This window comes from Rhamphochromis sp. 'chilingali' (genome assembly GCF_963969265.1).
Source record: "Rhamphochromis sp. 'chilingali' genome assembly, chromosome: 13".
Taxonomy (NCBI): Eukaryota; Metazoa; Chordata; class Actinopteri; order Cichliformes; family Cichlidae; genus Rhamphochromis; species Rhamphochromis sp. 'chilingali'.
The window spans coordinates 21,386,500-21,401,275 of record NC_137940.1 but is presented as its reverse complement, the minus strand read 5'-3'; the positions used below and the strand labels follow the sequence as shown (position 1 = coordinate 21,401,275).

The following is a 14,776-nucleotide window of genomic DNA, read 5'->3' as shown; positions in this document are numbered from 1 at the left end:
CGGGAACCCACACGTTAACTTTTATCGAGTGGAAAAAAAATTAGCATTATGCTAACATAGCTGTGTTGCTAGCCACCACGCAGCACATCATTATATACCAGCTAGCCCAACTTCCGTAACCCTACAAACGTCACTGCTGTTTAGTTTTCTGTCTTCGTTTATTTTAATCTCTGTGTGCAGCGCTTTGTGACTACCTGTCTATGAAAAGCGCTTAATAAATAAACTTTACTTACTTTACTTACTTCATTTATGTTGGAAGTGATAGCAGAGCTGTACTTTTGAATTCTTTCAGAAATCTCTCAGTCAGAACATGCTACAGTATATCATGTTTAGGTGGAAGCTAGCGAGCTAACTTCCTGCTAACTTCTAACTCGGTTAAATGTAATAAATTCTGTTTTCATGGATGCCTGGATGTTAAACTTAATTGTTTCACCTGGTTAAGCAGCAACGCTCATCATTTTATTAAAGATGAAAGAACTTAGACAGTTTTTAACTCTCAGTGATGCCACAGTGTTTGTTTGACTTTGGGACCTGAACTAGACAGAGTTTAGGACCCAGATTACTCCACGAGGCTCCTGACTACGGCAGCCGTAATGCTCCAACAATCCATCAAGTGGTGCGACTTCGTAGCGTACCAAAGTCGTACTAAAACATTTTTTAAAGAGTTTTGAGCGCCGTGTAGCACATCAAATCGGTTCGAGGTCAGTGAGCACAACCAGAATTCATACATAAGGCGCACTGGATTATAAGGTGCACTGTCGATTTTTGAGAAAATTAAAGGATTTTAAGTGTACCTTATAGTGCAGAAAATACGGTATGTATTACTTTCAGTATGACATGCTGTTACACCAAGGGGCGATTTCTGGAACTGAAAAATGAAGCCGATACAGAACTAGCAAAAGCTGCAGTTCCTGTAGGTGCCAATCCCACTTTTCTTTAGTTGTGACAAGAACTTCTTCAAAATCACTAAACATCTTTTGTATATTCTGAGATTTTACTTCGTTCTGTAATTCTACATCTAAAACAGACTGAAATATTTACAGAAAGTACAAGTTGACTGTAGAGCACCTATGCAGATAAAAGTCTGTGACGGGTCAGATTACAGATGAAATGTTCACAGAAGGTAAATTCATCTGGTTGCTTCCAGCTGTTTCCAGAAGTCTTCTCTCAAAGCTTCTGACACACTAACAACAGCATAAAGTGACAAAAACACTTCATGAGTAACTTAAGATAAATTACCCATAAAACTGAGACGGGATCAGTCAGGATCAAACAGAAAATGATGTTGATTAAAAGTTTTACTGAAGTTTGTGTGGGTGCATCCACAAAAATTCAGATCGGAGCCTCACTAATAATCCAAGAGGCTATTAAAATACATTCCTCATGGTAAGAAACTTTTTTTCCCTAAACATGGCTAAACCACCACGGTAACTTATGCTGAACACATAACCTGGCTGGGAGTCAGGAATTGGTTGTTTAAAATTGACTGTGAGCGCCGTGTTTTCACTGAGCCTATTATTGAAAGTTTTAAGTGCAATATAGATTTTCTGCTGAGGGAATAGGTTTTATATGTCCAAGTTGTTAAGCCCTACCTGACTAAAACCACTGAATGAAGTGTGTGTCACAATGACACAAGGATGTACATGCATTAATACAGAAAATGTTTAAATGTTATACTTGATTCTAATCTGCTGCTAATCCTCTTTCACACTGATGGAACTGCAGCTACTGGAACACAGAACACACACCAAGAATATCAGTTCAATCAAAAAATTAATTTCACTTTGATCTGCCAACAAACTAAAGTAATTTCAAGGCGTCCTTTATTAGGTTCTGGGATGTTAACCTTTAATGTTTAAATGTATTCAGTTTAAAGTTTCAGAGCTCTAATGTGCAGCTGTCAGAAATAAAGCAGCACTGGGAGCAACTCAGCCATAAAATAATTAACTGGAATTAAAAAATGTATTTTACCACCCTGTACGCTAAATCACCAGATTAACGATTTTCTGCAGCATTAATTTCTTGTCTTATTTGCAACTGTTTGCAATTTTTCTGTTATATTTTTAGATTCTTTACAGATTTTTAATCACCTTTTTATCTTTAAGAGCATCTGATATGTGTCTAATTGCAGTAGGGGGCCTTCATAGGGATCATTTTTTGCAGAAGTTACACGACAAGTGCGGCATGATGCAGGAAGCCCGGTTTAAGAGAAAGCTACGGTGGCCCTGAGAGGCCAAACGGACTGCAACTTCAGAAAACACTTGCAAAAGGGAAAATGCTGCAAAAAGAAAAACACTTGCAAAAAGAAAAATGCTGCAAAAAGAAAAACACTTGCAAAGAGAAAAATGCTGCAAAAGCACACACAACACAACGGAAATGTTTCTGGGGAGACAATAACCGGACGGACCAGTTGCACGAACCAAAACATACTAACAAGTGCACTGGGACTGGGACACACTTCAAAGAAGTGGAAGCAGAGCGGCCAAAGAGTAAACTTTCAAAAGTAAGTTCTGAATATTATGTCACTTATAGGGATGGGTACCGGTGTCCGGTGCCATCATGGCACCGGTTCTGACATAAACGGTAGTAACCAGACCGAAAAGCAGCGCACATTTCGGTGCTTTATTTCGGTGCTTTTTTTCCCTGAGCTGTGATACACTTTAGATTCTAGCCAATCATTTTACGTTTCCGAGGATAGTAGGCGGGGCCAGGTACGTACGTTCTGTTAGAGCAGAGCTACAGATTAAAAATGCCCAAGGCGAAGCGGTCAAAAGTCTGGCTTTACTTCATAGCAAAATATGCAAACTCAGCAGCCTGCAACAAGTGCTTTAAGCTGATACTGTGATACTGTCAAAGGAGGTAACACCTCGAATCCGATGAAACACCTGGCGACGCATAGCGTATTTTTTAAAAGCCCAGAAATGCGCCGTATTTGATAGCTTGCTGCGAGACCTCACACCGAGCACATCTACTGCGGGTGGGTTGCCTGTTATGCAACATCCCCCAAAAACACGAAGAGGAGAGTCCTGGCCCCTAGCCCTGCCAGTGTAGCAGAAATGATGACGGATGATGGTGGCAGCAGCCGTTCTTCTCTGCGTGGGTAGCTAATTTACGTTGAGTAGGCTAACCACGTTATTACATTAATGCATGTAAGGTGAACTAGCAAACATCATCATAGCTACATGCGGCTGTCTTCTTGTTTGATGGCAGATACTCCCTTCACCCTGGCTAAAAAGGCTAAAATGACCAAAGAAAAAGTGGAAAACAGTTAAACATGAGAGGTTTAGGACAAAGTTTGTGTTTTTTCCATTGTTTAAGCACTGCTTCCAGCCAAGAGTGATACCATATATGCCCCATAGCTGCAGAAAAGGCTAACATTGTTATATTTTTACAAAAAACAGCTGAACATGAGAGGTTTTTGGACCAATTTTGTGTTCTCCATTCTTTAAGCACCGGTTTGAGCACCGTTTGAGCACCGGCACCGTTTCAAAAGTACCGGTTTGGCACCGGTATCGGATAAAACCTAAACGATACCCATCCCTAGTCACTTATTTATGTGCAAATGTTTAATAATGAATAACATTAAAACATTACTGTTGGCCACATGTCGGCAAAGTTATGTGACATTAGCGATGTTTGTACTTTCAGCATTTACTTTGTTTTAGCCTTTACTTTAAAATATATGCCGTTCGATAATAATAACACAAACACTAAATCCTCCTTCTCTTGTACTGTTGTGTAACAGTGTACACACCTGAGACTGTCACCTGTCTGTCTGTCCTGCACTCTCTCTCTGTTTCTTTCTCTCTGATTGTGGAATAAAAGTATGAACATGTGTTTATAAGTCACACTTGTGTTTGAATCCTGCAGCTTATCACACATTTGATTTCCATGCGTGACAACTGCAAGTGTCCAGAGTGAGGACAGACTGAGGGACCCACTGCTGCACATCATCTGTGAGGCTTTGCACCCCTGATGATCCACCAGGACAAACTCAACAGTGTGTGAGGAAGAGGAGGAGGAAGAGCCAGCAGTAGCTGACAGATGGAGAGGATAGACAGACTGTTCCCTGTTTGTGAAGGACTGCTAGAAAAGTTTAGAATAACTAATTGTCTGTCCTGAATCAGTCTTATTAGGTAATGTTCAAATAATTTGATCATCCCAGTGTTTTCAGTGTGGGAGAAAGTACTCAGGGCCTTCAAGTTACACACTATGAAAGGCAGCAACAAGTTTAATGTTCAGAAACCTAAAGTATGTATCAGCAGCAGAATGGAGCTAAAAATAAATGTTTGTTTCAGTTCTATGAAGCTTTGAGTATTGAGTATGAGGATTAGTAGCACTGCTGTGTTTGTTGCATCATATTGCTGTAATTGTTTATATGCTTTATATATTCTGAGGTAAGTTGATCTATAGTGTTACATCATATTCTATAAGGATGTTATGTGTTTGTATACTTTCTGCCCAGTTTGACCCATTTAGCAGAAGTCAGCCTGTTTGAGGCTCTGATATCTATTCTGTGTGACTTAAAGCAGTTATGACATGGTCTGATTTTCTCACCCAATAAAGGAATATTTAATATATCAGTCTACTCTTCATTCTATCAGAAACAGTTATCACAGCTCGTACATTTTCTTTTTACACATATGAGCCAAATTTAGTAATGCCAACATATTAAAAGAACAATATTTGTCTCATATATAATACATCTATATATACACTGTCAAAGATACTTGTCTTTAAGTGAAGGTGATATTTAAGGTGATAGGAAATATAAATAAATGCAACTTGAATCTTTACTGAAGCTCATTGAATGACACAGAGTTCATGTTCAGTGCTGTAATAACTAATAATGATTAATATAATATTGGCCATATTATATTCACATTACCAAAGTGAGATGACTTTAGTCTCATGAACAACATTAGCTAATTGTTATTTACTAGTTAATCTTAAATGACTGTTCAGTACAGAAATGAAGCCCAACAATCATGTTTTACAGCCCTGTGGTCTCAGCCTCAGATACTTATCAAATCACACAAAGCTCATGTAGAAACAAATGTACAAAATATGTTCTCCTTCATTTCTGTCAAACAAAGCTGTATGAAACGTTTCCAGCTGTTAGTATCATGGTTGCTAGGCAACCTGGGCAGCGTGACGGAGGCTAGACCGTCCCATCTCACAAGCCTACAAGCCTCGCACTTCCGGCCTCAGCGGTCTTTGAGTACACGGCCCTTGAGGACCGTTAAGGCTGCGTACTTTAAGGCTGCAGACCCTGAATTGGGAAACAGTCCCTGAATTGGGATACAGCCATACATACATGTTTTAGTTCATGCAACTGGTCCGTCCAGTTATTGTCTCCCCAGAAACATTTCTGTTGTGTTATGTGTGTGCTTTTGCAGCGTTTTTCTTTTTGCAGCGTTTTTCTTTTTGCAGCATTTTTCTTTTTGCAAGTGTTTTCTGAAGTTGCAGTCCGTTTGGCCTCTCAGGGCCACCGTAGAAAGCTGATAACCAGCACTGCGATAGCTGTAAAGTCTTACTTGGGTCAAACTGGCCAACCCAAAGAAAACCTGGTTCTGTTAAACTTTATTTCACTGAACTTAGGATTCCCCTCAGAGCTCAGCCTGCCTTACTCAGCACCAGAAGGCTGTTCTGACCCAGTGTTTGTGTTGTTGTTTCTCTTGCAGTAAAAATAATGTATTATATGGACCACAACTGGGCCAATGTGGATCCAGTGACTTGCTGACCAAGACTAAATGTGATTTCTGTGCTGTTCTGGGGTCAAATCTCAGTCACATGTGGTCATCGCTGATTATCTGCTATCAAAATATGACCCAGCTGATTAAAACAGGTGGGATGATAACTGTCAAAAGTCACAGGAAACTGCCAACTGGATCTGAGGAAGATGATCACATCAGCCAATTCAGAGTTTCCGTAAAAAGCCTCCCAGATGATAAACGGGATGTGACAACTACGCCAGTGTCACAGGTTCAACTCCAGGTCACTCCCTCTTTTCTCTGCCACCTCTCGCTGCCGTGCATGCTTCGATAAAGCCGAGATGCTATACAAATATTTCCTCTGTAGCTGTCACGTTGAGGCTTATTTATAGCGACAGCCCGCTTAGGCTGTTTTTAAATAATTCACACGGAAAGCAGAGATTCATGGTTTGTCATTCCCGCGTCACCGTGTGAATTGAGCTCGCCTGTCTAGTGGCTCCGTCGCGACATTCAAATTTTTAATCCTTCCTAAAAATACCCAGTCTCTAGTAAAGTTGCCTGATTACCTCTACTAGTGTCTATGACAGTCACATGAGGATGAGGAGCATAGCAGGGATTCAGGGAAGGATGAATCAGTGGAGGGAAAGCTGAGCCTTTTCTGGAATTTCTTAACTCATTTTAATAGAGTATCTAAAATTTTCATTCACAGGTTTCTTGGGATGATTGAGACATAATTTACTAATGAAACGAGGCTTCATTGACTGTTTTTCATCATACAGTACGGTTCTTTATTTTTTTCCTCACCTGCTCTGGAAAGGGTATTTGCAATGACCTGAACTTTTGGTTTCAGACACTTTTTACCCCTGTTGGCTCTGTATGATGTCACTATGAGCTGATATCCATGTTGCAAGTCAAGGTCAATGAAGTTATCATATATGGTTCCACATTAATGAGTTAGATTTCTCACTGGATCACCATATAGTGTTATATGGAGTTGGGGCAACAATTAATATAAAACTGACTACCGTTTTACTACATTTATGATAGAGTATTGTTTTTTTCATCGCTGCTCACTAGACATATCTGGTGCATGTCTAAAACTGGAGTTACCATCACTTGCACTAGTTTTACATGAGCAGGGTATATGAATAAATATGGTGCCTTCATATTATGGCCCCAATTTTTAGAAACCAAAGACAAACAACACCTGTTTCAACATTTAGAACAACTCTTGATATATATGATGTCTGGGTTTTATCGGCCTGCCACAGCTAGTTTTGATGTTACAATAAGTTTGGCAGTTTGGGTGAAAAACCTGATTTCCCTGAAAAAACGCTGATGTTGGAAATGCTCCAAGCCATTACTGATTGGTCAAATGCAATAGCATCACTATCTGTCACATGACCTGATTGGCTGGGAGAATTAAGTCCATTTAAGGAACCAAATATAGTTCTTTAAAGCACTTTGTGATCTTGCACCAGTCTGTTTGTCTGGAATACCTCTAATCTATGACAAAGGAGAGCACCTCGTGCCCTCCGGCAGGACTCTTATGTATTTCATTTTTCATTTTTTAAGTGCAGAAAAAAGTTTTTTTGTTGGCCAGGTTTTACTACATTGACTGAGGACGTGTGAACAGCTCTAACCGATGGTAGATCTGCCTTTAAAAAAGTGATCGGACTCCTAATAGATCAGATTTGCATGATTCACAGATGATTTTTGTTCAGCCTCTCGGTTCATCCACCACCTTCTTTTGGTTGGCTGTCGTTTGTAAACAGAAGCACTGAACAGTAGGTGGGCGGGGCCAGAGATGACCACATCATAACCAGGTGTAAGTAAAGTCCAGTAGAACTAGAGGAACAGAGGGTTCAGAGCTACTCGCACATACGTTAATCTCATCACTCGACACTTTGGCCACGTTTACGCTGGCATCCACCATTGTACCAATGTATGTATGACAGAAAATAAGAAGCAGCACAATAGGATGACACCTTGCACAACATGTCTTCAGGCTGTGCTGCATTCTGATCTATCGATGCTACTGTTTGTGGACTGGTATCAGCACAATTAGTGAAAAACCCCTTGGACATCTGGCTCGTTGATAATGAGGGAGTGATGCCAAAACTTGATCTATGTAGTGTTTCGGGCTTTCATTACAGTACAATCTCTTCCTCATCCCGCTGAGTCCTTTCCCAGAGCTAATCTGCCGGGTGGCTCGTGTGCACTGTTAATGCTTACTCTGCCGTGCTGCTCTTATGGTTGTGTATTGGAGAGATGCAGGGTGGGAGGAGCAGACAGTCTTTGTCCAATCGCAGCTTCTTATTGCAGTTCACTGATGAGTCTCCGTGGTCCGACTAGGAACAGAGAAACCAGAATTCACAGATGTGAAGGAGTGAAGTAAACAGCCAGCAGAACAGTTAAGGCGGTATATGTGAACAAACGCTGCTTCACACCTTGTGTTTCCTCTTGCTCTTGCTTGCGTGTTTCTCGGGTGGAACCACCATGTTTGCAGCCGCCTGCCTTCTGTGTTTGCCTCCGTTCTCTGCTCTCTCCGTCCTCCCAGCCAGCCTGGGATTAGTCTGCTCTTGCACGGGGTTGTTGTCCGGGACCCCCAGACCCTGGCACATCTTTTCTCTGTCCCTCACTGCCGTCCTCTCTCTCTCCCCGAGTCCGAATCTTTCCCTGTCCTCTCTGTCCATCGGCCTCTCTCTCTCTGTTACTCGTTCTCGCTCACCTTGCCTCTCTCTGTCCTGCACTAATCGCTCATTTTCTTCCTCCTGTCTCTCCCCTTTCATCAGCTTCTGTCTCTCTCTGAGCCCCGGCCACTCTCTGTCTTCCTGCTTCTGTCTCTCCCTCTCTGCCACACCTATCCTCTCCCTCTCCCCTTGTCTCTCTCTGTCTCTCCCCTCACTCCCATCCCTTTCTGAAATTCCCACCCTTGATCTTTCCCCCGCGGCCTGGCCGGGCACCTTGCTGAGCAGACTCAGGTCAATTTTTACCCATAAACTCTGGATCTCATGGTATTCCCTCAAGGGTGAGAGAGGCACCTCGTGTCCCAGATTGGAAGGCGGTGACATGGGCTCCAGGTCTTTGCTTTGCCCTCCTAACCCTCCAGGATCGGGAACAGAGGTGCCAAATGAACCACTTATGTTGCTAATGCTCAGGGAGTTACAGCTACCACTGCTGCCGTTACTACTGCTGCCGATGCTACCGTTACTACTGTTGCTGCTACCGTTAGTGGGCACGTTGCTACCATCTTTGACTCGAAGTCCCTTCCCTCCAAATGTTCCCAGACTCCCCACACCGCCAGCAGAGCCAAGGCATGGGAGAAGAGGCGCGTGCATGTGTGCGTTGGACAGAGTCTGCGTGTTAATTGCAGAGCGTGTCGTCTGTGGCGGCAAAGCTGGGATTTTGATGGCTTCCTCCGTATCCGACTGGCATTCTGACGAAGAGGAGGAGGAATCTGTTTCGATGAATTCTCTGGACTTGGGTGTGATCCTGGTGCTGGGACCTCTGTATTTCCGCTTGTCCTGATGAAAATATATGTAAATGTATGAAAAGGAGCAACAAAATACAAGATACAAGTCAAGAAAAAACGGCACATATAACACACACAAAGGAAGCTTCTGATCTTTAGCCATCTCTTATACCCCGTCCACTAATGCACTTTTAAACCCCGACGAAGAAAAAAACCTGGTGTAGACAAACGTTATAATCAAAAGCAAAGCACATACAGCACATTACTGAATGTGATAATATCATGCAAATTAGGCAGCACGAGTTGCCAGCTTGTTCCACTAATCTGTGAAGCAAAAAGAAACATGTTTGACTGTCTCGTTTTGAATGTCACTGATATTCGCTGCACACAAGTCACACAGTTGAGCGCAGGCGGTCTGTTTGTCACATGCAAATTAAAAGATGCGTCTCACATTTCTTAGTTGAGTTATTTCTAAGATGCGAGGGCACAGTTTCATAAACAAGTGCATCTTTATTATAGAAATTTTTCCAGTTTTCTCTTTAAAGATCCCGTTTCGATGCACTTCTGGATTGCTTCTGGTAAAGCAGGAATTTTTCCTGAGCTTCCTGGGAGCCGTGTCCTGACCACCTTCACTTAGCGGTCCTCAGACTTGACCAGAGAGAAAACTTCTCAATGTCCCAAATTTCACACGGAATAATGTGTTTGATGAGCACAGTTCTCAGCCAAAGAGATTTGATAGGAGCACGTCGTCGTTCTCTTCATCTTTGTGCACAGTTAATTTGTCTTCCATGGTGAGGCGCAGAACTTTTTTTTTTTCTTTTTTTTAGCTGTGCAAACACAATATTCACTTCCTACCACACTACTTACATGATTTGGCACCCTGCGACTTTTTTCACTTCCCCCAAAATGAAAAATCAGATTGAAGCATCACCATTTTGACATAGTGAAGGAGCTCCAACACTCATTGTGGAGGCATTACCAGCAAGGGACAGAACGGCTCTTCCGGGGAGCGATGTATATAAAGTGGTCTGGAAGATGAACATCATGAAGCTTTAGGTTTCTAGAGTCGTGACTCACATAGCAGATCATTGAGTGTCCACTAAAGAAATATCCTCTTTGATGGTAACAGTGATATTCAGTCTTGATAGCATTATCATTAATTCTTTTAAGTTTTTAAAATATGTGGCTTCATATTCAAGTGCATCTAAAATCCATGAAGAATAGGAAGAAATTGTTCAGAAAAGCTTTACTGTCTTACTGTTTTTCTCACAGACTGTATATAAAAGATGGACATAGCCTCCTGAAGCTGCATTAGTACATCAGCTACATAGTCTGCTATTATTAATTTAATGGTGATAATTTACAAAACAAACATGTTGTATTTAGCATGACCTGACACTAGCATGGACGTGGATGCTTCCTTACTTTTGCCTGTAGACTCTGTTTATCTACTAGCAGGAGCATCATTGTAATTTCAGTTTGGTTAAATGGATTTTAGTTACATGATGCTGATGTTACCTGAATAAACATTAGTATTAGTAGATATTAGACTTAGTATTTTCTCCTTTCTTTAATCCTTGGAATCATACAGTACACGATGACACAATAATGTGAAATTTTGATTTAAATTGGGGAAATCCAGAAATCATCAAAGTCATTAGCTTACACTCTGTAAGCAGTCGACATTTGAAATGGAAATAATGTGAAAGGACAGAATAACTTCCAATTAAATTTTAATAGTTTTTCTCCTGTTTTCTTACCTAAATATGAGTGTGTAATATTCTGTTTTTACAGATGGATAAAGAAAAACAGTGACTGGTTAACCTGGCTCCTTTACTCTGTCTGTGGATCTCAGCCTCAGCTTAGTTTATATCTCCTACAGACCAAACTCTTTGCAAACAGGTCACATCTACACAGTTTATGCCTGAAGCTGCACCGCAGGGCACAGTCGTTTTAACCAAATTTTACTTAAACAGGTTAAAATGGTTAATTTGTTGTGGGCTGTCTTCTGTTGTAGTTAGTATTTACAGCAGCAGACATGCCGAACTATTCCATGTTTTTGGATAACAAAGGTGAAGGATATGGGCTTTGGCCTTATTGTAGGTTTGATTAGTGTTTTTGTTCTTTAGATTATTTTTTAACAATAGGAAAATAAATGTATATATAAATATATACGAGCGAAAACTGGCTTCTAGCTGTTTGTGTATCATCAGTTTAACTTTCTGACAAGCCTTCTTTCTTCTTCTGTAAATAAGGTGTGTCAGCTGGCAGACGCAGCCACAATCCACTCAGTTTATTTTCCTTTTTAGTGCTGTGTAGCTACACCTGCATCGCTGCCCTTGTCTTGTTCCCAATCAAAATTGACCCTGTGATGTTGAATGCTTAATTTTAGACATGTACTGATCAATTATCCTCAACTGAAACAAAGGCGAGCGAGGAGCAGCGATGTGTGTGCAACAGCAACACGAGAAAGCAACTACAGAGGCAGATGCAGAGAAGAAAACACCACTAATGTTCCCAGTCGTCAGTATAAACCCACTCGCTTGGCAGACGCAGCCCTCTGGAATCTTTCCAATGCGTGTTGCCATCTGCAAAATCCATTCTCAGTAAATGCCATGTAGTGTTTTGCTGAAATAGAAAAAAGGGGGAAACTGTCCCTTGCACAGAGCTTATTTGCACTGCCGGCAAAAGCTTTTCCTTTCTTGAACAAAACTCCTCTGGCCTGCTTTCTCCATAGTTCACCTCTCCTCACTGTTGACATTAGCCATCTTGCCAGCTGCTCTGCGCAACTAAAACAGGCAGAAGATCAAATGTTGCAACAGCACTTACGGCACCGATTGCACACGTTAGCGTTCATCTCCATTCTCAGGTAATTTAAGAAAGGTTATATCTCTTTAGTAAAACAAGGACATTTTCACCTGCGTACACTTGACAGGAGAGGCACATCTGTATGTATACCATGAAATATAACGACAGCCCGTTGGATTTAATTATATACTGTAGCATCGTTAGCTTTGATCTGTGTGCGTACAAGAGAGCCAAAATCTCAGACTTCAGACCGAAATGCTCACGTGTAGATTTTTATTAAACTTTTGGATCCGTTAGATGTGAATGAGACAGTATAACCCAAATATAATCATTTCAGGCACACAGCTGTGGCTGTGAGCACAGCAGCATCACACAACTGCTGTGGAAGTGTAACAGTAACCAGTATTAGGGCCCCATTAAAAAAGAAATATTATTGCTCATTTTGAGAATAAAGTTGACTTCATTCTTTAAATAATATTTCAAGTTTAATCTCAAAATTTTGACCTTATTCTCAAAATGAACAGTGATATATATTTTTCATAATGCTTCGTCGTATTAATTCACCTGTAAATAAATGACATTGAAAACTTTGAACTTACAAGGTAAAATATTTACATGTAGCTACACTGGGACAAGTCGGTAAGAGTCAGCTTTCTCAGGAAACAAAGAAAGAATTATACTGTAAGTAAATGTATGTAGTGTTTAGGTCATTTTAAGGAATTGTGTAAGGAAGTTTAAGTAGTGGAGGACTGATTTTAGAGCATCACTTCATGTGTTTTACAGCAAAGATGACACAAATGATACTGTAAGTAGAGAAAATCAAAACTGGCCGGCATGTGTGACCTTGTAATGGAGGAACCAAGTCTAACTTAATTTATCGACTTTTATTTATAATCAAAAACAATATTGAACACAACAGAATTAGCAACAAATCAAATAAAGATATAAAGATGCAAAAAAATAAAGAGCTAAAAATGTAAGCTTCCACAGTACGACCGCTGTCCCAAAAAATAATTTACGATGTAAGATGTTTGTTTTTCCAAATATGACCACTGCACACTGCTTAAACTTACATTATATATATTTTTGTGTTGCTTTATTTCTATAAAATATATGAAGTTATGCAATTCTTAAAATTACTTACGCATTACTTAAAATTACCTTCAGAAAACTTGAATTTACTTACAATATAATTCTATCCTATTCTAGTGTATCTACCTTTAAGTGTTTATAGGTAAATATAATGATCTAATTTCAGGTAAAATACATTGAAAGTCCATTTAATTACAGGGGACCCGTTAGTCGTGGACGCCATTATTAAGTGTTACCATGAAAAGTTGTGTATATGTGGGGCAACCAATCAGAAAACAGCAAGGCTGTAAAGGGCTTGCTTCCGACAGTTGGTAAATTGAGAGGATTCACTAACGTCTGGCCTAAAATAAACGATGGTTATTCTGAAATAAGAATATTAGGTCCCCTTTCAGTTCATGCTCAGTACTGTGGGTAAATCTTTGCAGTGGGATATGTGGAAAAGTATTCGAACTTTTATGTTGTTTCCCTGAAGTTGATGAAAACAAAAGAGAACATGATGATAATTAGGCATTAAGTAATTAGTTGTTAAATTAATTCTAAGTACTGTGTGAGCGAATTAAAGTTTGGAGCTCTGAGGGGCTGTCGGGGCGCCTGTAGCTCCGGCTGCTGACGCAGAGGTGGCAGTTGTCAGAGTCGGGCACGTCATGCTGCCGGGTCACTTCTTCAAGTCTTCTCTGTGGGCTGTAACAGCTGAGCTGCTGTTTGCTGGTTACTGCAGTTTTCCTCAGTGTAATCTTGTTGTAACATCGCTGACAGCTGCTAACGTGTTAGTTGCTAATTTGTCAGCAGATGAGTTTTACGAGAACAATTTCCACAACCTGACAGCAGAACAATGGAGGGGAAATTTGTTCTCAAAGCAAAACAAGTAATGACGAAAGACAGCAGCATCACAGAGATCAGCCAACATGAAAACATCTGAAAAGGAAATCATCAGCGTTATTTGTTTACACGTTTTCTAGGGCTTCTTATTACTGTTCAGCCTCACTGCAGCGTTAAAGTTACATTAGGTCAACATTTTTATGATTTCCTTTTAGCATTTTGAATGTTTGTTGCTGTTTAACCATTTAAATCCTCCCGTTCTTCCACTTGAGTTAAAAACACTCTGTTACAATGTAACACTACCACCAACGTCATTAGGTACCCCCTGCTAGTACCGGGTTGGACGCCCCTTTTGCCCTAATTCTTTAAGGAATCACACAGTTGCTGTAGATCTACAGTGAGCTCACTGTCATGAAGAAAGCGGTTTGAGCTTTTGTGATATTGAACATTATCCTGCTGCATGCAGTCATCAGCAGATGGGTGCACTGTGGTCATAAAGAGATGCTCAGGGAGGCTAACCTGTCGCTGGCGTCACACAGATGTTTTTCTAAAACCCTTTGCTAAACTGAAAGAATTCCCACGCTTCCTGAAAGCAGCGTCTGTGCTTTTCAGTGATATTTGGGTCGCTGCAGCCCTGCTAAGGTTGCAGCTGTTGGTACCCAATGTGTGCCAAGAAAATATCCTCCACACCACTGCATCACCAGCAGCCTGAACTGTTGACGAGACATCCTGACCATCCACCATCTATCTGAGTGAGTCTGTGCAAATGATATCCTTAGTTTGCTGTTTTTAGCTGAAGGAAATGGCATCATGTGTGGTCTTCTGCTGCTGCGAGGTTTGCAGTGTTGTGCTGCGGTGTCAGGGATGC

At 40.8% G+C, this 14,776-nt stretch overlaps 1 protein-coding gene across 4 annotated transcripts in view; it reads right to left on the bottom strand.

The window, feature by feature from the left end:
* Positions 1 to 14,776, bottom strand: part of aff2 (AF4/FMR2 family, member 2) — a 209,306-nt gene that overhangs the window by 27,334 nt on the left and 167,196 nt on the right. For all 4 annotated transcript variants that reach the window (XM_080900657.1, XM_080900656.1, XM_080900658.1 and 1 more), the window contains 2 exons: positions 8,165 to 9,241; positions 7,950 to 8,065 (listed from right to left, as the gene is read on the bottom strand). In XM_080900657.1, coding sequence (XP_080756783.1) covers positions 7,950 to 8,065; positions 8,165 to 9,241 — 1,193 coding nt within the window. The remainder of the gene's footprint in view (positions 1 to 7,949; positions 8,066 to 8,164; positions 9,242 to 14,776) is intronic.